Here is a 22,609-nt window from a genome sequence, read left to right as displayed (position 1 = left end):
CTGCCAGGCAGTTCAGAGAGTTCAGCCTAAGTCCTCAAATCAGCTCTTACTACTCTGTGGACTAATCTGGTCTAGAGAGCTGTGTCCTGGAGAAGAAAAACACACAGGAGGAGAGTTGAGCAGCGAATGACAAAGGCAAAGGAGGCAAGAATAGAAAAAGAAGGACAGAGAGAGTTTGAAGGCAAGGGACTCCTCCGAAACAGCAGATAAATGTCTTTTTTCTCCATATTAAAAATCCATCTGCCAAAATGGAAAGGTGCAGTTAGGTAGCTAAATACAAATACACGTTCTATATCTTTTAAATGACATATCACCAAGGTACAAAGCAGCATGTCTGGTTGAAGGTTGGGTGATTCGATCCCTCTATTACTCTCCATAAAACAAAGAATCTGTAGTTTCATTACCCTTAAATTGTCTGGCAGTGGGCAAAGTTTTATTAGAAGCTTTTCTTTCATATTATGCAGTGTAGTCAAGGATATATTAGCTTCGATGTTTTGTTACATCTTAATACACTGTGGAGTGAATTTACTGTGAGACTAATTTAGAAGGGAGCTTTTCGTAGGAGGAAACAATGGTCAACATCAGCTGTGTTTCAAATTATAAGCAGGATGAAAATTCAGGAAAGACGGGACATACACATAAAATTGCTAGGTGTTATAATAAGAATGCTTCTTATATTTATATTCTTGATGCTATTCTATGTCGCAAAAACTCCAGTTTCTTAAAACTCTGTTCAGGAGGAAGATTTTATTGTTAAGGAGATGGTATAGCGTCTACTAACATGATTATTTTGTCCTAAAGGAACAAAAAAACGCCATCATATTAAACCGTATATACAAAGTATTTCAACTCTGGGAAAGAAAAAACCCCCTACAGCTTAAGCATTTAAAACACAGTTTAAAGATGACTGATTTGACTGATCCACAATAAAGTCCTTATGAAACAAATTCCCAGTATGGGAAATTTAATTTCACCTATAGGATTCATCACTCATCACCAGAGTTTTATTACACTGCGGTATCGGGTGCCATTCTCTCACTTTCAGTTATCTTTTCTAATAAGATCATGCTGGTCAGCTGACATTTTTGAGGCACCAGTTAAACATGTAATCGGTAAATGAAACTGGATTCTGTTTAAACCAAATAAAGAGAAAAACAAGCATATCAGAGTGATAAGTGGAGTACTTTAGCTTCAATAACTTAGAATGTAAATATATCACAGAGGGATGTTTCAGCTGCTAAACTAATAAAACCCAGTCAATCAAATAGTAAAAGATATTGAGACACAGCAACAGGAAGTATTATAAGAAAAGTACCCAATGGAGACACATAAGAGAAAACCCGTCAGTTTACTCTTTCACTTTCTTACCTGCTCTATAGGTTTAGCGGTGGATTTTTTTTTTTCTTTGCGTTTATCTTTGTGCCTGAGTGAGTTCAGTTTTTCTTAGATTAGGATCAGAACAGCAGGTTAATCAGTCCTGTCTTCATGGGCAACTGAACAAACAGACCAATATCAGTGTAAAATTGTAATTCTGGAGATTAATGTCTTTCTTGTTTGCGTGAACTTGACCTCTTGCCTTTTCTTCCCCCCCTTTTTCAGCTTCTGTCCAGGGTCCCTGGGAGCGAGCCATCTCACCGAACAAAGTGCCCTACTATATCAAGTAAGTTGAAAACATCATGTTCTTAAAAAAGCATTTATTGTGGCTAACATGTGTATTCACAGATGAATTTATTTTTAAAACTCGACGGTAGCCTGGCCTACAATACCTAGTTCTTTCTTCCCCAAGGAAGCTTGGATAGGTAACTCATGCTAAAATTACCACTGAAAACTTGCTGATGCTACAGGGAGTAGCCTTTAGGAAAAATCCATTTAAGGCAGCGTGTACGCTGTGTTTTGTGATTGGAGGTGGTGTGGATTTTTCATAATAGAACGAAAAGCTGTTGATAATATCATGGATAGTGGCAATGAGTATTTACAAGAACAATTTTATTTATTTAGGAGTGTTCCCACACTTCTTCTTTAGACAAAGATGGAAGATGTCTGCAGCTATCTGTACCCAAACTGTTTTAGGTGAATAAATACTTGATGTACCCAAAAGGCAGTCAGTAGCAGTTCTGGATTTGTGGAGGTGAGGTGTTCATTCTTGATACGTAGCACTCAGCATTTTTCACATAGCAACAACAAAAATGATACTGTTTTCAGGGGTCATTTTTGTCAGTCAAAGGGATATAGGTTCTTAGAAGCACCTTCTGCAGGATCCTGCATGAAATACAAATTATGATACATTGGGCCGCCGTGGAAGAAAGAGGAGAGAGGATGTTGAGTTACTATGATACCTTAACAGTTTCTCATCAGTTGTACAGTTGAGTCCAGCTTAAATTTAAGTTTCTATTGGCCACCTCAACAACAATTTAAATGAATTGGATTCATGAAATAGTCTTCAGCACCAACTTAAGTCTTTGAACTTGCTTCTGCCATAGTCTGACTAAAAATATTAAATGTTTTTCCATTTATCAAGTCTGTTTTTACTCTTCCACTGCCCATCAGTTCTTCATAATTCAGTTCTAAAGCAATAACTGCATTCCTAGATCTTCATTACTACAGTTCTCAAGAAATTTGATTTCATGCCTCAATTTTGTTAACTCAGAAGAATGGGGGTGAGGGAACTTTTTTGGCTCTTCCAGGAGAGATACATCCTTTAGGAAAGGTTGTCTTATTCAATTATACAGACAAGGTATCTCTTAACTTTAAAAATTCTCCTTCAGTGTTTTGATCCTGCTTTTTAGTTTTCTTATTTTTAATTTTATTTTATTACTTTTGTTGTATATAGTTATTTAGTCACTCTAAAGTACATGTTTTAATACCTATTTAAAATCACCCATTTTCTTAAATAATATATTGATTTGGACATGCGCTATGTTGCTTTACATCCACTATCTATTTCGTGGAACCATTTTGTTCAAATTCTTCCCAGTCATCTTCTATATCAGTGTCTTCGTCATTACAAATTTCCATTTCTGACTAAGATGTTTGAGACCTGCTACTTTTTCAACCCATTTATAAAACTCTCACTTTATCCAATTCCTTTATGAGCTAAAAGAATGACTCCTTTTGTAGCCAAGATTTTAGGATCACCTGAGAATCCAAGACATCTTTAAGCCATCATTGTCCAAATTATGACCTGTTTAGGGCTCAGTAAGTGTCTCACACGGGATTCCTAGAGTGCCCCCCTAGTCCCACTGTCCTTTGCCTCAATATGTACCTTCTCCCTGATGTTACACCTACTACAAAAGATCCCAGTACAGTTCTGTGAAGCAGTGAAAATGAATTTGGTCCAAAAAATAAAAAGACAAATTCCAGAAAAGCTGTCATTCCTCCCTGTGTACTAGTTTCCTACTGCTCCTTGATGGGATCAGAAAAGCTGTCATTCCTCCCTGTGTACTGGTTTCCTACTGCTCCTTGATGGGATCAGAAGAGCTGTCATTCCTCCCTGTATACTAGTTTCCTACTGCTCCTTGATGTCCAGTGCTCTTTCACCAGCTTGAAGATCATGGTGACAGTTTTGGTAGGGGCACAGATCTGGGAATAAGAAACCTTGACTTTGGGGGCTCTGTGATTAGTTGATTGTATGGCCTTGGGCAAGTCACTTAAGCTGTACAAACCTTGGTTTCTTATTTATAAAATAAGGAGTTGGACTAGATGATATCTAAGTTCCTCTGTAGCTGTAGGAATCAATGAGTGTGGCTCATTCCATGGTCTTGTCCAAATTCAAAAACTTGGACAAGATATCAGCTTTCTTTTTCAAGAAGTTTATCTTTATTTTAAAAATTCTTTATTTTCATTATTAAACACAATATAAATTCTCAGTTTAAAAAAAACATAGGAATTCTATTTTTCCACTGTGAATTAGCTTCAGATATGCCCTCTCAACCCACTCCGGTTTCTCCAGATACCCATTTAAAGAGCTTAAATCTTGGTGTTTAATTTAGGACTATTTATTTAGGACTTATTATTCTTCCTAGTTTAATGGTAAGAAACAGAGAACAGTAGACAGGAAAATTAGTAGAAAGGTGAGTATGGAGACCTTAAAAGCCTCTGAAGTGATCAGTTCCTTGGAATGAGGGATTACCTAATTTCTCAAAGATGTCCCTGAAACTTTACAGAGATCAATTCTCTGTGCGATTATAATCTATTTGAAATTAGAGATTGTACAGTTTCTCAAATATACCCCTAAAATGTTAAGCCATAATATAGGGAGAACGCATGTTCAAGAAATTTACATTTTCAGTAAACAGATTATTAATGTCCTTTGTGATTTATTATTACACATTACTATTGTCTAAAATATTCTGTTTACACTAAATGACTTTGATGTACAAGGTCCAGTGGACTTCATGCACTTGCAGGTGCCATTCGTAACTTGAGATGCCTTATTGGTCCACAAATAACAATAATAAGTTGATAATGACATTATTTCAACCAGTCCCCATTCGTCCTCTTTCTTATTTGTCCTGACTTCCATTCAAGAGTTTTTAACCACACATTTCCAGCTGCAAAGGCAAGTGTTTTCCCTGGATATTTTTTAATGCTTTATAATGTTTCCTTTTTAATGCTTAGATAAACTGATCATCTAAATAACAAGAGGTTTCTACCCCAGTAGCACAGTTCCAGTTAGTTGTTGAGTCGTGCGTTCATCCTTGAGGTTGTAAGTCATTAACAACGTCTTCTGCTCTAGATTGCAAATCAGATAGTGTTTACGCCTGCATCCTGACACCAGCTTTTCATATGATGCTAAGAAACTTCAAACTACATGTTTGTCTAGTTTATTAGTCCATAGCATACATCATTGTTACAGTCTTCATATTCCCTCTCCCTTGGGGCTTTCCTACCCCTGCCAGCATCTCTTTCAGGTTATTTGAGTACAGCTTTCATTGCCACTGAAAAAATAATCACCAACAATGTTCAACCTGTTACAACTGCCTTTTCCATTCTCTGCCATTTTGCAGTCTTTTGGCCTGTTGTCAAACTCATGGAATGTTCAGTATAATAGCCTTTAACCACCTGCTGCATTCTGTTAGAATTTCTTTCACCTTTTTATGTTGCATACTCCCATATGGGTAAACCAAGCGGAGCCAAGAGCTGGGACTCTCTTGCTTTGTTAATGAGTTAGAAAATCATTCTTCTGTGTTCTGGACTGTCAAAAGAATTTAGGAATCCCAAACTTGCATGCAGTATGTTTTTTGCATAGATGACATAATAAAAGCATAAGAAATAGCACCCTGGGTCAGACCAACAGGGCAGCTAGCCCAGAACTCTGTCCCAGATGTAGGCACCATTGGCTGTGTTGTCAGTCAACCTAGTAATTTTCTTTTTTTTCTTTTTTTTTTTTTTACATCTTTATTGGAGTATAATTGCTTTACAATGGTGTGTTAGTTTCTGCTTCATAACAAAGTGAATCAGTTATACATATGTTCCCATATCTCTCCCCTCTTGGGTCTCCCTCCCTCCCACCCTCCCTATCGGGTAAGATAGGAATAGTAATTTTCATTTCAAAAAAATTAGGATGCATCATGACCATTTCTTAGTAATGCACTGTTAAATCAATTGGCATTGAGTATATCCAGTGGTTTCTTAAACTTTTCCCATTCTCCACTTCAGTCTTGTCTTAGCAATAATAAGTTCTATAAACTTACTGATTTCTCTATAAACAAATAAAGATATATTTCAGTTTCTCTTTAATCTACATCCTTTAACCTCAAGGGACAGCCCCAATTAAGTGCTATGAAATTCACTGAATACAATTATATTTACCAGAGTCGACTTTAATCTCACATCCCCTCACTAACTCCTTTTTATTTTCATCTTCCCAGTCTGAGAAATTCTAATCCGTTTTAGGTTTTTAGTCTGTCCTTGAATGAAAGATAAGCAGTCCCCTTGATCATCTTAGTTGTTTTTCCCTGGATCTGTTCCATCTCTGTTGTATCTTCCTTGGGATGTCGTGACTGGAATAGCCCAAATATTGGTTATTAAATTTGTTAGCACCGTCTCTAGTCTCCACTCAGTCATGAAGAAAGTAAATGCTACTCACTGTCTCCCATTGGTGCAGAAATGGAGAAACTAATTGAGGTCATAACCTGTTCTACATATATTAGTTCTAGCTGAAGGTTGGTTTGTGGCTACTTTTCTGTAATACCAGATCAAGTGTTTGACCTTATGTTTCTGCCAGCTGACTCTTCGGAAGGATTTGATTTTTAGGCAAGCTGGTCCTTTCCTCCTTCAAAGACGCTGCAGTTGCTAAATATTGGGAGGCATTCACTAATGAAACTTGGGAGTAAACCTGCCGACTCAGTCACCAGCAATGCATATCATCAGGTTGCCTTTCTAAATATTTCTGAAGTACTTCACAAAAGAGTGAAAAATGGGGTTCTGGGGAACGTGCTAACTCTTCAGCTCTTTTTTACATGCAATGCTCAAGAAACAACTCATGGGGTTTCCCTGGTGGCGCAGTGGTTGAGAGTCCGCCTGCCGATGCAGGGGACGCGGGTTCGTGCCCCGGTCCGGGAAGATCCCACATGCCGCAGAGCGGATAAGCCCGTGAGCCATGGCCGCTAGGCCTGCGCGTCCGGAGCCTGTGCTCCGCAACGGGAGAGGCCACATCAGTGAGAGGCCTGCGTACCGCAAAAAAAAAACAAAAAGGAACAACTCATGTCTAGAGAAGTGTCTGTCTTTTCCTGCTGGTTATTTTGATTGTTGTACACATTGCTGTAGCTATCTAGTGACCTTGATCTACCCTTCTCTCCATTCTCAATCCCAGACATGTTTCTACAGCCACCTGTTATATCTGAGTTGCTCGCAACTTTCTGGTAGTTTCTGCTTAGCAAAATGAGGTACATAAGAAAACCTCCCTCGCTGAAGCTGACTGTCGCTTTAGTCAACATTTCTTATTACTATTGCTGTGTCTGCTGCCAAAATTGCTGGTTGGAGTTCTGACTCTCCCATATTCTTATGACTGCCATCCCTCTGGCTCTACTGGTACAAGTGTTTGACTCTCTGCATGAAATTACGGCTATCCACCTACACTTACCTTTTGGTGTTTGTGTCTTCTTGTATCCTGTTGGTCTGTTCACGGTTAAAGTGATGAATCTTGCTCTGAGTTTGAGTACGCTTGCTCTCTAACTCCAGTAGCATCTGAGTTTTTTGTTAGTTTGTTTGTTTGTTTTTGACTGCATTGGGTCTTTGTTGCTGTGTGTGGGCTTTCTCTAGTTGTGGTGAGCGGGGGCTTCTCATTGCGGTGGCTTCTCTTGTTGCGGAGCGTGGGCTCTAGGTGCTCGGGCTTCAGTAGTTGTGGCACGTGGGCTCAGTATTTGTGGCTCGCGGGCTCTAGAGCACAGGCTCAGTAGTTGTGGCACATGGGCTTAGTTGCTCCGTGGCACGTGGGGTCTTCCTGGACCAGGGCTCGAACCTGTGTCCCCTGCCTTGGCAGGCAGATGCGCCACCAGGGAAGTCCCAGCATCTGAGTTTTGACACCACCTCCCTCCATACTGTATTGCCTCTATTTCTACTTTCTGGACAGTTTTTCAGATTCCAAATCCCTCCCATGTTTAAAGCATATCTTGCCCTCATTCTTGCTCCAGCTCCCTATTATTTGTGCCAGGAGTTGTTCTGATTCAAGTTTTAGATTAGTTTATTTGTTCCTCTGAATTATTGACTACTATTTCTGTACCTATATTTATATAGAGAGGAAGCAGTAGTTGGCTATGTCTCAGCTTTAATGGCAAATCAACGTGCTAAATATCTGTGTTGGCTAGTTTGCAGTGGAGACATCTTCTGAGAATGAGGCGGACTCTTATTATAAAGAACACCAGATTATGATATCCAGCTTAGAAAACTTTCCCCCATGTCTCATTCCTGATACCTCACTGTTCTAGGAATGATTCTAGTCTTCTGACATTCAGTTGAACATTGGTTGAGATTGGCAGAGGTTTTCATAGCTTTTTTCAGAATATAATTTTCTGCTGTTTCTGGTAACATCCTTCACATGTATATTTTCCTTAAAAATATACCTTTTAAATGGACTTGAGGATACGGGGTGGGGGAAGGGTAAGCTGGGACGAAGTGAGAGAGTGGCAGGGACATATATACACTACCAAACGTAAAATAGATAGCTAGTGGGAAGCAGCCGCGTAGCACAGGGAGATCAGCTCGGTGCTTTGTGACCACCTAGAGGGGTGGGATAGGGAGGGTGGGAGGGAGGGAGACGCAAGAGGGAAGGGATATGGGGATATATGTATGTTATAGCTGATTCACTTTGTTATACAGCAGAAACTAACACACCATTGTAAAGCAAGTATACGCCAATAAAGATGTTAAAAAAAAAAAAATACCGTTCACTAAGGGAGCCTGGACTGTGGGTTTTACATTATCATTTCACATCCATAATCACAGATGCTTCCATAAAAAAATAAAAATAAAAATAAAAATATACCTTTTAGGGCCTCCCTGGTGGCGCAGTGGTTGAGAGTCCGCCTGCCGATGCAGGGGACACGGGTTCGTGCCCCGGTCCGGGAAGATCCTACATGCCGCGGAGTGGCTGGGCCCGTGAGCCATGGCCACTGAGCCTGCGCATCTGGAGCCTGTGCTGCGCAACGGGAGGGGCCGCAACAGTGAGAGGCCCGCGTACCACCAAAAAAAAAAAAAAAAAAAAAAAAAAAAAAATATATATATATATATATATATATATATATATATATATACCTTTTAGCAGCTGATAAGACCACATGAAATAACAGAAATAGTAAATTGAGCAAGCAACAGAAGACTTGAAGTCTGGTTGCAACTTTGCTTTTAACTAGCTATTTGACCAAAGATGAATCACTTATATTCTCTGAGCCTCAGTTTCTCCATGTGTCATCTAAAAGGGCTGAGTCACATGGTATCACAGGTTATTTCCAGTCCTGACATTCCCTGATTTTATGAATGTTGACTTTGAAACAGAAATTATTTATAACCGTTTTCCAGAGGAATGAAAACGAATCTTCATATCGCCCTTGAGGATTCTTATTGCATCATCAATCTTATCAGGATGGGAAGGACAAGTAATATTACACTTTTTCCTTAACTCTTTAGCACCATTGATAATAGGAAGCGGATGTAATAGAGAATCAGCTGTCTAATTTCAGCTGTCAGTCTTTGAGGATACTGGTGAGTATCTCTGGGTAATTACATTTGTGCAGTCGTTGCCAGAAAGAAGCCTGGCGCTCTGACTTCTCAAAAGGCTTTGTACACAAAGATAACCCAGAGGCCAGTCTTCTGTGCTGTGCTTTCTCCTCCACAGTTTGATGGGTCCAAAGGTCACATTAGCTGATTCTCATTAAGCTCTGGAGCCACAATGAAGGAATGGTCAGTAACGCATAATTGATGATATACTCATGAAAACAACTCAGTTTAAGATATTAACTGAAAGAGAGTGAAGGGGAGGCCGTAGTGTTATACGGGGTGCTGATTCTGGCCTTTGCTTTTGTCGACCTTGTTGGTAGACATAGATGTTAGTATCTTCTGTGTCTCATAAAGTTCACAAAAAAATCTCACAGCCTTCTTTATAGTTTCATAAGCTGGTACGTATAACCTTGACTGAAATAACGGACTTCGTGAGGATAGCTGCTGTATCTCTTTTTCTAGCATAGTACTTCACAGATAGCACGTGCTCAGTAGATACTTGAATGAATGAATGAACACATAATAGCACTTCCACATGCTTTACAGTTTCCTGACCCCTTTTACTTTCAAAAAATCTTCAGGTGTTTGTGTGTCCATTTAGATCTACCACCCAAGTGTGTCTCTCATATCCTGTAGCTATCAACTTTAATATTAGAAAGTATGCTTAGTCTTTTACAGAGTTTCTCATGTCTCCTATACTTGGTGCCTAGGAGGCCATCCTTAGCCTGAGTGTCTGACTGGCACATACCACATCCTGAGGTCTAGATTCTGTTCTGTCTTTATCTAACAATATGATTTGGAGTATAACTCAGCCCACCTGGGACTGAGTTTTCCCACCAACAGTGAGGAAGTGGAACTAGATAATGCCTGAGATCGTTCTGAGCTCTGGCTTGCTTTGTTTCAGTAGAACTGGGGGCTTTTTGTTTTTCCTAAATGCCGCTCATGATACTTCTTCTGATTTTGCAGTGGTCAGTAGAGCTTTAACTTGATCAACCACTGTGTTTCACTAAGCATTTGTATACAGGATTTACTTTGGGGGCTGGGATATAGTAGCCACTGAGTCTTAAGAGAATGATATTGATAAGTCTTTATTTTACAGAAAACATTTTATAACATTCTGTGTTATATGTAATGCTTAAAGGTGGCAGCATATGTACATATACACATATATGCTGCAGCTAAACTATAATGTGTACATGCCAAAAATTCTGGTATATTACGCATGTATAGTATTCCCTCTGCCTCATTCGTGGCACTTTTTGGAATGTGAGAGTGTTCATAAAATATATTCAGGTCTGCTTCCCCAGAAAAGAGGAGTGAGTTATTTCAGCTATTGCTTCATTTTCTTTTTCTAACTTTGTTAAGCATTGTACATTCTTCCGTAGTCATGTGGTAGAAAAGAACATGGGCTGTGGCCTCAAATAAACCTTCATTTGAAACGCAGCTTTATCATATTCTGACTCTGTGAATACTTAACGTCACACCCATTCTACTTTCTGGCATACAAGGAATATGAATTGACTTGACTTCTCTTCTCTGAAATTGAACTGAAGCCTAATTGACGTCTAATGAATACTGAGTGTTGGGTCTTTAAGAAAACACTCTTACAGATATATCCAGTATTAGCTACATGTTTAGAATATTTTCTAGAACACAAATATGTCCTTGATCAAATTAGTTTATTTTCATTCTAGGAGTTCCCAGTATACTTTTGGGTATCTGTAAATTCCCAAACATTCCTGAGCCTCTCCTAGGCTCCTCTAATTGCTTCTTATCCTGCCCCCCTGGGAAGCTGCATCCTGTTGCCTTCACAAAGGTCAGCAGCAACCCAGACCGCATTTGAAAATAACTTAATAACCCTGAACCGCCACACCCCTTTGGATAATTTCCTTAGAGCATTAGTCCTTTGAACATTGACCTGGTTGCAGAAAATGTCCCTTTCTCAGCAGGAAAACTCCAAATCCCATTCAGTCTTCCCCTCCCTCATTTCAGAGGATAGGGTGGGAGAGGGTAGAGGGTAGGGAGAAGGAATTAGATGCTTTTTTCTGGAAGATCGTTAGCGCACACACACACACACATGTAATTTCTTTTAAACAATAAACTGAGTGCGTTGTATAAATCAGTGCCGTCACATTGCCGAAAATTTTAAATCCCTGCACAGGATAGAAAAAGAAAAACAAACCCATCTCTGCTTTCAGCAGTCCGTAAAGCTCCTAAGAACAGGTCCTATGTGAGGCTTAGCCCACTGTCAGCATTGAGCAAATGATCTCGTCTTCTTTGATATCATTAACTCCCAGGTGGATGAAACACAGAAGCTTCCCTGCTCCCCCTGAAACTTTGAGTTGCTTTTTCTGTTTTCCTTTCTCAGCTTATCCACATCCATCTTGGTCCCCAAAGCTATTGCAAGTCAGATAGTGCAAAGAGTAATTTTTAACTTGCTTCTTTGTTGTTTTAGAAGGAATTTTTTGTTGTGGTTTTGTTTCCTTTTGGTTTGGTCACTTCTTCTAGGTCTTGTGCTTTATACCAAGGGAGTATCTCGTAGTTACGGTCCTATAACCTCCTAGAAAGGATGAAAAGCAGAGTTTAATGTGTGCCTACTAAGTGCTAAGTGATAAGACTAGCTGTATCTTCCCATTTATGAGGATTAGCACCACGGGTTAGTATCTAATAAAGAAGAAAAAGCTGAGACTCAGAGAGACTGGTGGCTTTCCCAAGTCACAGTAATAGTGACCCGCTCTGTGCCTTTTCCCACCAGCCCTGTGACCTCAGTTGGCTTTGGCCCACCTCGCACCCCACCTAGGACCTCCACAATCACTACCCTTACCCCGTACACACACACTCTAGTGGGTCAAAGTTGCTTGGAGCTCCCCACCTGGGAGGGGGTTAGTTGCCCATCCCTGGAGTGCAGGGGCCAGCTTAGACAGGGTTCTCGAGGATGCAGGTAGGGACGCATTTGGTAGCGGAGATATTGAGGGTGGGGAGAGCAAAAATTAATAAATGGGTAGAGAATTGAACTTTAAAATAATAATAACAATAATACTTTTTACCTGTTGCTCCCAACTCTTTCAGCTTCCAAGTATTGTTGGTTGAAAACTAGCTCTTAGTGTAACCAAGTGTGGCCAGTCCTCCGCTGTGGGACTGCTGCCGTCTTGGGAATCACCAATACTATCCTGTTAGTCCTTCCCCGCATTGCTGGTGTTTCTTCCCTTGGCTTACCTACCCAGTCAACTTCTGCCACTGTGCTCTTGCCGAGACCTAAGTTTCTCTTTACTGCGTTTGGCCATAAAGGGTAACAGAAAATAAAATGAAACAAAAACCTGGCCAGCCCTGATGCAGGCACTTGCCTGCCTCTGTGGAAGCTGAGAAAGCAGAGGATTTCTGAGTCACATCCTGCCACTTCCCATCAGGGCTTCGCTAAGATGGGAGTATGGCAAGACCAGTGACCTGATGGATGCCACAGCATGTGTTTCTCCTCATACCCCCAATTCCAAGCCTTTCTGAAGGGTAAGACATGGTCAACTCAGGTGGACTAGAACAGCTGTTCGGCAGCCTTTTCGACACTAGAGCCTGGCCTTGAATTTGATACTGTCCCCTCCTTCAGGTAACAAATAAAGTTTCATATTTTCCATAAATCTCAGACCTATGGTTCTAGCCTTACGAGGCAAACTCATATGGCCTATGGCCATAAGTCATGACTTCCCTAGACATTGAGCATTGGGTAGCCCCATGTATTACGTGTAGAAAAATCTCATCTTCCTGCAGAATGAGCTCTCTCTTTTTTCACTTGTAACTATGTGGTGGCAAAGAAGAATTCCTTACACTTTCTCTTGTAATGACTTCAAGTCACCAAACCACTTTGGGCAATTGATATGTTTCTGAGGATAAAGAATAACTTGTATTTCATGAAGATTAAGAAAAATGTCTAAGATTAAGAAAAATGAATGTATAGAGTTACCCTGAATTAATCTATGAATATAAGTGCTTTATCAAATAAAAGGCCAGATTAGTTATTTTTCCTCACTCTTACTTATATCAGTGCTACAAACTTTTCCGCCAAAAAAACCATCAAATAGAGAAGAATGAATGCTTCTTAGACGGAGCCGGAGGGGCCAAGCATAGTTTATAGTAAAAGCTCAAGGTGTAAGTATCTTTATAGCTAAAATTTAAAGAAAATTTGTGAACATTTTACATATGTGCCTGTATGTGTGTGTGTGTACATACATATATATGTATGTATGTAAACACACACATACAGAGAGAGAGAGAGAAGCGGGCAGGGGGAAGGAGAGGGAGAGAGGGAGGCGTATTAACAGCAGGCCTGTGATTCACTCCCTGGGGGTTGAGGGGAAAGAATGAACCTCAACTCAAAAGACCACCTTATAAACACACTAATGACCTCCCAGACCTTCTTGTTAATCTTATTAATGTCATTTAAGTAGCAGAAAGATACCTGAAAGTCCCTATCTATAAAATGTTTTTAGCAGGATATACCTGGTTTGGCTACTTTACTTATTGTAAATAAACCTGGAATTTATGGATTTATGAGTTACGACTGGATGGAAAACGGCGTATAGTCACGTGAGCATTTTCCTGTTCTTGTCATTAACAGATTATAAAATGGAAACCTTTGGAGACTAAAATGGCTTCTTTCAGTATCACTGTTTATGCATAAATGTTTTAAAACCTTTTCTGTTAATAGAAACCAGAACATATCAGAATGTGAAAGAATAGGGATATTTGGGGGCAATGTATCTGATTATTTCAGGTTCCTCCAGGCAAAGAATGTTTTATGTGCCTGGTGTTTCCCTATAATCCTTTGAATCATTAGTAAAGATCAGAACAAGATAAAATCTATGATTTATGTGAGTCCAGTTCTAAATTCAGCCCTTTATACTTATACAGTGTGTGTTTGTTTTAATTTAAAAATTCTCTTTGCAATGAGAAAAAGGAAAGAAAAAGCAGAATGAATGGGTCCATGTGTTTTCCCTTATCATGTTGTCCCGAGTTCTAGGAAATCACAGGTCTAAGAAAAGGTCAGGGTCAAAACTAGCGAGGGATATAACGCTTATGCATTTCTATATTGAAAATTATATAAATGACATTTAATTTTTTACAAAGTTACCTTAGAATCATTCTTTCAGATAGCAAGGACCTCTGTAACTACCTTGAAGTCCTAGGTCATCTTTGCTGTTTAACTCCGGAAATATTTTTGTTAATTTTCAGGTCACTTGTCTCCCCAGTTAAGCTGTAAACTCCTTGCTGACACGTGTGCATTATGCATCTTTGCATCATTCTTAGCACTTTGTTACCTCAGACATAAGAAATTGAGAATAAATACTTAAAATTTGTTTTGTTTGATTTTGAGGATTAAACACATCCTTGAGAACTTAGCTTTGATCCTAATAGGCATTCTTATAAAGGAACAGATAATAACAGATTAGAGGTGTTCCATATGATGTTTTTAGTCTATGTAATCTAACTGGAATTACAGTTGACTACATTATATTTTGGAGACAATTTCAACCATCAGTTCATTCATTTTTCTGTGTTTCAGTTGGTTGAGAGCAGAGAGAAATACTTGATGGGGTCGGATGCCTTGTTGAACTGTCTATAAACTGAAAATCTTCGAAAGTTGCTGTTTTAGAGAAAGCATTTTTAAGTGAATGTATTCCTTTAGCAGCTCCTTTGCCAAAACTGTTGTGAGGATATCTTAGGAAAATGCCTTCGAATTCTATTTCTGTCAAAGCACACAGGCTTCTCAGGAGCTAAGGCTGTTTGGTGAGTGCATGTAGGCTTATGTCTTAATAGTAAAAGATTTTGAAAGAGGTTGGGATGAGGTAGGTGGTAGGATCTAAGAGAGACATTACGGCAGAGCCATAGTGGCATCCAGTGGGGAAGAAAAGACCTCAAGTATGGAATTCAATTATGTTCAACCAGTCCTTGCCATTTGCTGATACATACTAGATGTCATTTATCAAGCACGTAGAAAATAGATTAATTGCATAAATGTCGGTGTTGATAGAGTTTTGTTTCGTTTGTGGCTGTTTTGGTAGGGGCGGAAGTCATCGCATGGTATCTTTTTAAATAGACTTTATTGTCAAGGAACTTAGAGTTGTTTATCTAACTTGTATTTCATATATGCTGCCGCCAAGCCATTTCTTTCTACTGTAAGCACTGCAGAGTAGCAAAAGTCATCCTTACTCTGCTCAGTTTCATTCATCATCAACAAAATTGCCAATTATATTCCAAGTCCTTGAATGCATTGCTTGAGAAGAAGACGTATAAGCTGAAAGGAAGCAATGTTGAGGTAGCAGTTTGATCTTTTTATACCGGCTGGTAGATTCAAAGCATACTAATCTTGTTTTGAGTTGTGAACTGGAAAAAATTAATATGGAAGGATGGAGAAAACATGTTCAAACTACAAAGTCATTTTTCCTGAGAAGTTATCTGACTGTAACTGTAACTATAACTCAGGGTATATCAGAAGGCTCAGTTGGGGAACATTTCTTTAAAATTAAAACCTAAAAATCCTGATGTCTAATAGAATGTATAAAAATAGCTGTGTCTGAAGGATCTGGGATAAGCAGAAGAATACTGAATAATATCATCTGGCAGCTTGAGCCATACCTTTACAGTAGTTGCTGTGGCCCAAAAAATATAGAATTAATTCAATAAAACACTGGGAAAAAAATAAACAAAATATTTGAAATTACAAACACTGAATAAAAAGCGGGGGGAAAATAATCCCTAGCAAATCAATATTGCTTGGGGAAGCATGAATCCCAGACCAGCAGTATTTTTATCCAAATAACGTCTAGTTCTGTAGTGAACAAAAACCTTTATCACCAAGTTTTATAAGCAGCAGAGTGAAGAAAAGTGTACTTAGGAGTATTGGATATAATTCTCGAAGATGGTAACTTTATTCAGAGTTTCATGCTTGACTATACCAACTTCTCCTGAATTTATTCATAGCACTCTGTCAGTTGAGGATTCTTTTTTGCTTCTCCTTGCCTAAATATATGTATTACAGACTAAAAATAGAGGCATGGTAAATGATTACAAAGATTATTAATAGTGGTGGCTATAGTGAGTAGATTATTGTTCTTGTATAGATTAATAATACACCTAAAGAACTCTGTGGGAAATTTAATTTGGGATGTAAAACACCAAAGTAAGGCAGAGATGTAATAATAAATCGATATGAGACCATATTTAGGCACAAGTGTCTAAAGATATAAATTCTATAGGTGTTATGAAATAGCCATGTATGCCCTTACGTAATTGCACTGCACTTTGAACTTCATTATTCTGGGAAATAAGGGGAGTGATGCTGGACACGGTAGTGTCACATCTGCTTATAAGCCAAACAGAAAATATACAAGCCACTCTTAAGTGTATAATATAAACTACAAAGGTATAATTTAATCCTGTTATCTTTAAATTTGAAAACTAACTTAAAATAAACCCTAAGTGGGCAATTCTTGATACTTTGAGCATCGCAGTAAATGTATTTTTCCAATTTCCAAGTTTCATGCATCCTTTACAAAGAAAGACAATCCTTTAAATGCCCTAGTGCCTGGGCCTTCCTCCGATTGTCTCTCTACAATAGTTCAAATCATACAACCGTGAATAACAACAGAAACGAAAAGCCTTTTGGCAGACGACATGCTTTGTTCGCTTGTTTCAGTGTTCACAGTGTAAAGTACACTTTTTGCCAAACCTTACTTTCAATTCTATTACAAACAGGAAAATAGATCTGATTTGTAAATATGAAGGCTCTTGAAGTTAAGCCCTGAATGCACTTTTCTGCAACCCCAAAGAGGGAAACTTCTGAAACACAAACACTAATCTTTCTCAGTGTCCCAAGTAAAGTTTCGTGGAGGTGTTTTGCTTTTGTTATGTTTTACACTGGTGCCTTGTTATAGTATAGTTTGAGACCAGACTAGATTGGCAGGACCTAACTGACTGCTATGAGAATATACTTGGTGGAACATGTGGAAAAGGGGTGAAGAAATAGGGAGGGCCAGAGTGGAACAGAGAGATGAGCTAGGTGTGTGGAAAGCACTGGTGGTAGATTAGATCTGGAAAATGGTAGCAGTGGAGCTCTTGAGAAGTGGTTGGGATATATATTGGGAACAATCAGCAGCTCTTGTTGATGCGCTGGAGGTCAGGAGTAAGGGAACGAAGGCAATGCAGATGCCTCCTGGGCTTTTGGCTGGAACAGGTACCTGAAGATCAACAAGTTTGGTAGCGAAAACAAGAGATCTGACTTAGACACCACTGGCAGCACCCAGGGGTGACTTGGAGAACTTTTGGTCTCAGTAATGCCCACCAGCCACTCTTTACCCCCAGCAAGAACAAGCAAACGTATGATCTGAACGAAAGAATAAGCTTGTCAACTAGATAGCCGCTCTTCTATATAGAAATCCTGGAAATGCCTGGGTTTAAACATGTAAAGTTTGAGGCACCTGTTGGATACCTAAGTGTGCAGCTGAAAAATATGAATCTGAAGCTCAAGGAAGAGGTCAGGCCAAGGGCTATAACTTTTGGAGTCATCAACCTACGTATGGTTCTTAGAGTCATGGGATGGGATGTCATACGTTGGGATGAGAGAGAAAACCCTGGGGCTTCTCAGTGTTAAACCTGTTTCTGCTCTGCGCCATGCAGATGTGTTCATTAGTAGATTTGCTAAGTTGATTAACCAAACTATATTTACTGTGCCGGATACTGTATTAGATACCAGAAATCTGGTAATGAGCAATACAGGCATAGCCCCTGCTCTCCTGGAACTCCTAGCGGAGGACATAGACATGGAACAAATAGGGCTTGGGGCCTAACATGATCCAGGGAGGCAGGTAGTTGCTATTAACTATTCTAGCATATTTTAAATTGGCAAATTTTTTCCAAGACTTAAAATTGATTATTCAAAATGTTTAATGCTTCTAGTAGAATGGAAACAACCTTCAAAAAGGAATTAAGCCCATGAAAAGATGTTCAACATTTAGTCATTAGAGAAATGTAAATCAAAACCACAATGAGATAGCACTTTGCACTCAATAGGATGGCTATTGTCAAAAAAAAAAAAACACCCCAAAACAAAAAGTGCTCATGATGATGTGGAGAAAATGGAAATTGCTGGTCGGAATGTAAAATGGTGCATCCACTGTGGAAAACAGTTTGGTAGGTCCTCAGAAAGTTAAACATAGAATTTCCCTGTGATCCACCAATTGCACTTCTAGGTATATACCCAACAGAATTGAAAACTCATACAGATACTTGTGTGCTAATGTTCATAACAGCACCATTCAGAATAGCCAAAAGGTGGGAAACGACCCAAAAGTCCATCAACAGATGACCAGAGGAAAAAGTGTGATAATAGATACAATGGAATATTATTCAGCCTTATAAAGGCATGAGATTCTGATGCATCCTATAACATGGATGAACCTTGAACACATTATGTTAAGTGAAATAAGCCAGACACAAAAGGGCAAATATTGTATGATTCCACTCATATAAGGTACCTACCATTGTCAAATGCATTGAGATAGAAAACAGATTAGTGGTTGCCTGCTTAGGAAGTGGGTGAAGAGGAAAGGGGAGTTAGAGTTTGATGGGTACAGGGTTTCTGTTTGGAACGATGGAGTGATGAAAAGTTCTAGAAATGGATAGCAGTGATGCTTGTACAAAATTGTGAAAGTACTTAATGCTACTGAATTGTCCACTTAAAATGGTTAATATGATAAATTTCATGTTCTGTATATTTTACCACAATTTTAAAAATTGCCCCCAAAATAAACGAATTGAGTAATAAATTTGCAAAAGATTCAAATAAAATAGCTAAAATAGTTATCTTTGTTTTTTTTTTGCGGTACGCGGGCCTCTCACTGTTGTAGCTTCTCCCGTTGCGGAGGACAGGCTCCGGACGCGCAGGCTCGGCGGCCATGGCTCACGGGCCCAGCCGCTCCGCGGCATGTGGGATCCTCCCAGACCGGGGCACGAACCCGTGTCCCCTGCATCGGCAGGCGGACTCTCAACCACTGCGCCACCTGGGAAGCCCAGTTATCTTTGTTTTTATTTTAATTCTACATTAAAGATCTATACAAAACTATAAAAACATATATAAACAAGGTGCAAGAAGTAGAGAGCGTTGTCTTAAGCATCCAGGAATTTCCCCTGTGCTTTTGAAATTGGTTGTGCTATTACTTCCTTACATTGGTCTGTAACATAAGAGTACAATACCATTGCAGGTTAATTGGTGTATTTGTGAACTGTTCTGAAATGCTAAAATGAAAGCATAAAACTACAAAATGCGTTATTATTCATTAAAGAGGCATAGTTTATAAGGGTGTCTTTGATCGTTGTTGAAGCATAAGTGGCCAATTTCACCCATAATTAGCCAATTTAGTATGAAGTTATTTTTTGCTTAGTATATTTTGTTTAACTTCAGTTATCCTTGTAAAAATAGAATTACTGCTTTCAAAATTTGACACAAATGTTAAAATGTTGTTTAATGCATTTAAGAAATGGTTGGGGACTTCCCTGGTGGTGCAGTGGTTAAGAATACGCCTGCCGATGCAGGGGACACAGGTTCGAGCTGCGGTCCGGGAAGATTCCACATGCCGCGGAGCAACTAAGCCCGTGCGACACGACTGCTGAGCCTGCACTCTAGAGCCCAGGAGCCACAACTGCTGAGTGTGCGCTCTAGACCCCGTGAGCCACAACTACTGAAGCTTGCGTGCCTAGAGCCCGTACTCTGCAACAAGAGAGGCCACCGCAATGAGAAGCCTGCACACTACAATGAAGAGTAGCCCCCGTTCGCCGCAACTAGAGAAAGCCCGCGCACAGCAACAAAGACCCAACACAGCTAAAAATAAAAAATAAGTAATTTTTAAGAAAGAAATGGTTGGATTCTCCTTGCCTAAGAAAAACCTCAGGTAGTTATTTAAAGATATGCTCTTGACTGATTGATTGATTCATTCGTTCAATAAATATTTATTTACCGTAGTATACGTGCTAGATGTAGAGGATAGCTTTGTGTAAGTAATACCCAGGCTATCTTCAAAGTATAGCCAGAGAGAAGATAATGGAGTTGAGATACTTAGCGTGAATAAGCACAGTAAGTCTCCTGCATACGAACGAGTTCCTTTCCGAGAGCGCGTTCTTAAGTTCAATTTGTTCGTAAGTCCAACAAAGTTAGACTAGGTACTCAACTAACACAATCGGCTATATAGTACTGTACTGTAATAGGTTTATAATACTTTTCACACAAATAATACATAAAAAACAAACACAAAAAATAAAGAAAACCTTTTTAATCCTACATACAGTATCTTGAAAAGTACAGTAGTACAACAGCTGGTGCTTCTTAGGAGTACCAGTTACGTCACCGCTGCTTTTACACTTGCTTCCGGACGTCCTGGGCTTGAAATAAAGATACTGTACTACTGTGCTCTGTACAGTACCCTACAGTAAAGTACACAAAAGCACAACCACTTGTAGAGGATGAACGCACTTGACAGTGTACGCCAGACACATGAACTAACTTATGTGATTGGACGTGCGAACGCACGTTCGCATCTTTGAAAGTTCGCAACTTGAAGGTTTGTATGTAGGGGACTTACTGTATTAACACTGAAAAGAGGGAAGTTAATGTGTCAAGGCACTTCAGCAGAAGGGAACTGGTCCAATATAAGGAATTAAGATGACACTGTGACTATTGTTGGAGGGGGTGGAGAGAAAACTTGAAAAGCTCTCTGGCTGTTGCAGTTGGATGGGGACCACATGGATATAAATATTTGAAGTTTACTGATGAAATCCAGGTGAGAGATGATGGTACTCGGACCATGATAATGGTGGGTTGGATATGTTGAAAAGCAGAGAGATTTGAGAGAAATTTAGGAGGTAAGAATCCTTAGGGCTCGAGGTTAGATAACAGGGGCAGGGGTTGCAAAGAAGAAAAACATGTCGAGGGGTCACACCTAGATTTCTGGGCAGCGGACAGTTGATGATACTTTAGAGTGAGATAGGGAACGCTGAACAAAGACCAGATTTGGGGTGGCAATTTGTTGACATTTGAGTTTGAGGTGATTTGTTACATCCAAGAAGCACTGCCAGGTAGACAGATAATATGTGTCTAGAGTTCAAAAGAGAGGTAGGTGGGTCTTGGTTGAAGTTATTAATTTAGATTGCATTTGGATATAACTGGTAACTGAAACCATGGGTGTGAGTGAGAGTCATGCTAAATTTTGGAAGGACAATTTTTAAAGCTGTTTACGTTTTGAAGGGCAGTTGCAGTATTAAAAACAAATTTTTTAAAAAAACAATAGAATAAAATAATTTAAAAGCCTGGAAAAATATACATCAGAGTTATCATAATAGTTGTAGTGTAAGGGAGGGGGCATCAAAGGGGACCTGAGTTTCATCTTCAGTGTTTTATTCTGTTTAAACAGAAGCTTTATGCAATGACCAAGTGTTAACCATTACTAGTTCTGGGCAGTGGGAGAAAATATTCTTGTCACTTTGTATTCTGGACCTTTTTTATTTCCTAAAACTCCTAATCTAAAACATTTAAAAAATACATCATTATAAGCAAGTGGAATGTCACTAGCCCATTAAATACTTTGTACCAACTTGATTGCCTAGCAGAGCTTACTTCTGTGAATAAACTCTTCAATTCTTAGTTCTTTATACTTGATCAGCATAATTGCACCAAAGTTATTTAATCTGACAAATATCTCTTTTTCTAGACACCAAAGTAATACTGGAAAACTATTACATTTGTATTAAAACTGAAGAATTTTTTTCACTTTTTTCCTTTTCGGTTTATGCAATTTCTATTACGCTGTCTTCAGGTTCACTGGTTCTTTCCTTGACTGTGTCAAATCTACAGATGCGTCCATTTAAGGCATTCTTTATTTTTGTCACTGTGCTTTTGATTTCTAGCATTTCCATGTGATTCATTCTTCAGTTCCCATCTCTGCTGAAATTACCTATTTGATTTCGCATACTGTCTTCCTTTTCCATTAGTGCTTTTAACATACTGATTATGGTTATTTTAAATCTCCTGTCTGATAGTTGCAGCATCCGAAATATATCTGAGCCTGGTTCTGTGATTTTTTTTTTTTTAAGTCATGCCTTGTATTTTGTTGGGTGAAAGCCAGATATCTTGTATAGAGTAGTAGATAACTGAGGTAAATAGACGTTTACTGTGGTGATTTATCTTAATCTGGTTGGGAGATGGACTGTGTTTGAAGTGTTGCTATGGTTATCGTTGAGATACGTTGTTACTCTGGGCACCAGAGCCTTCAAATTCCTCTGGTAACCCTGTTTTATTACTGGAGGCTTGTTAGTGTGGTGACGGAGCGTGGGGCAGGGGCATTCTCTCATGTTC

At 39.2% G+C, this 22,609-nt stretch overlaps 1 protein-coding gene across 1 annotated transcript in view; it reads left to right on the top strand.

The window, feature by feature from the left end:
• The window catches only part of DMD (dystrophin), a 2,099,690-nt gene that overhangs the window by 1,884,741 nt on the left and 192,340 nt on the right, over positions 1-22,609 (top strand). The window contains exon 62 of the mRNA XM_032618871.1: positions 1,600-1,660. Within this exon, the coding sequence (XP_032474762.1) occupies positions 1,600-1,660 (61 nt within the window). The remainder of the gene's footprint in view (positions 1-1,599; positions 1,661-22,609) is intronic.

This window comes from Phocoena sinus, chromosome X, assembly GCF_008692025.1.
Source record: "Phocoena sinus isolate mPhoSin1 chromosome X, mPhoSin1.pri, whole genome shotgun sequence".
Classification (NCBI taxonomy): Eukaryota; Metazoa; Chordata; class Mammalia; order Artiodactyla; family Phocoenidae; genus Phocoena; species Phocoena sinus.
This window is presented reverse-complemented; position numbering and strand designations above follow the sequence as displayed.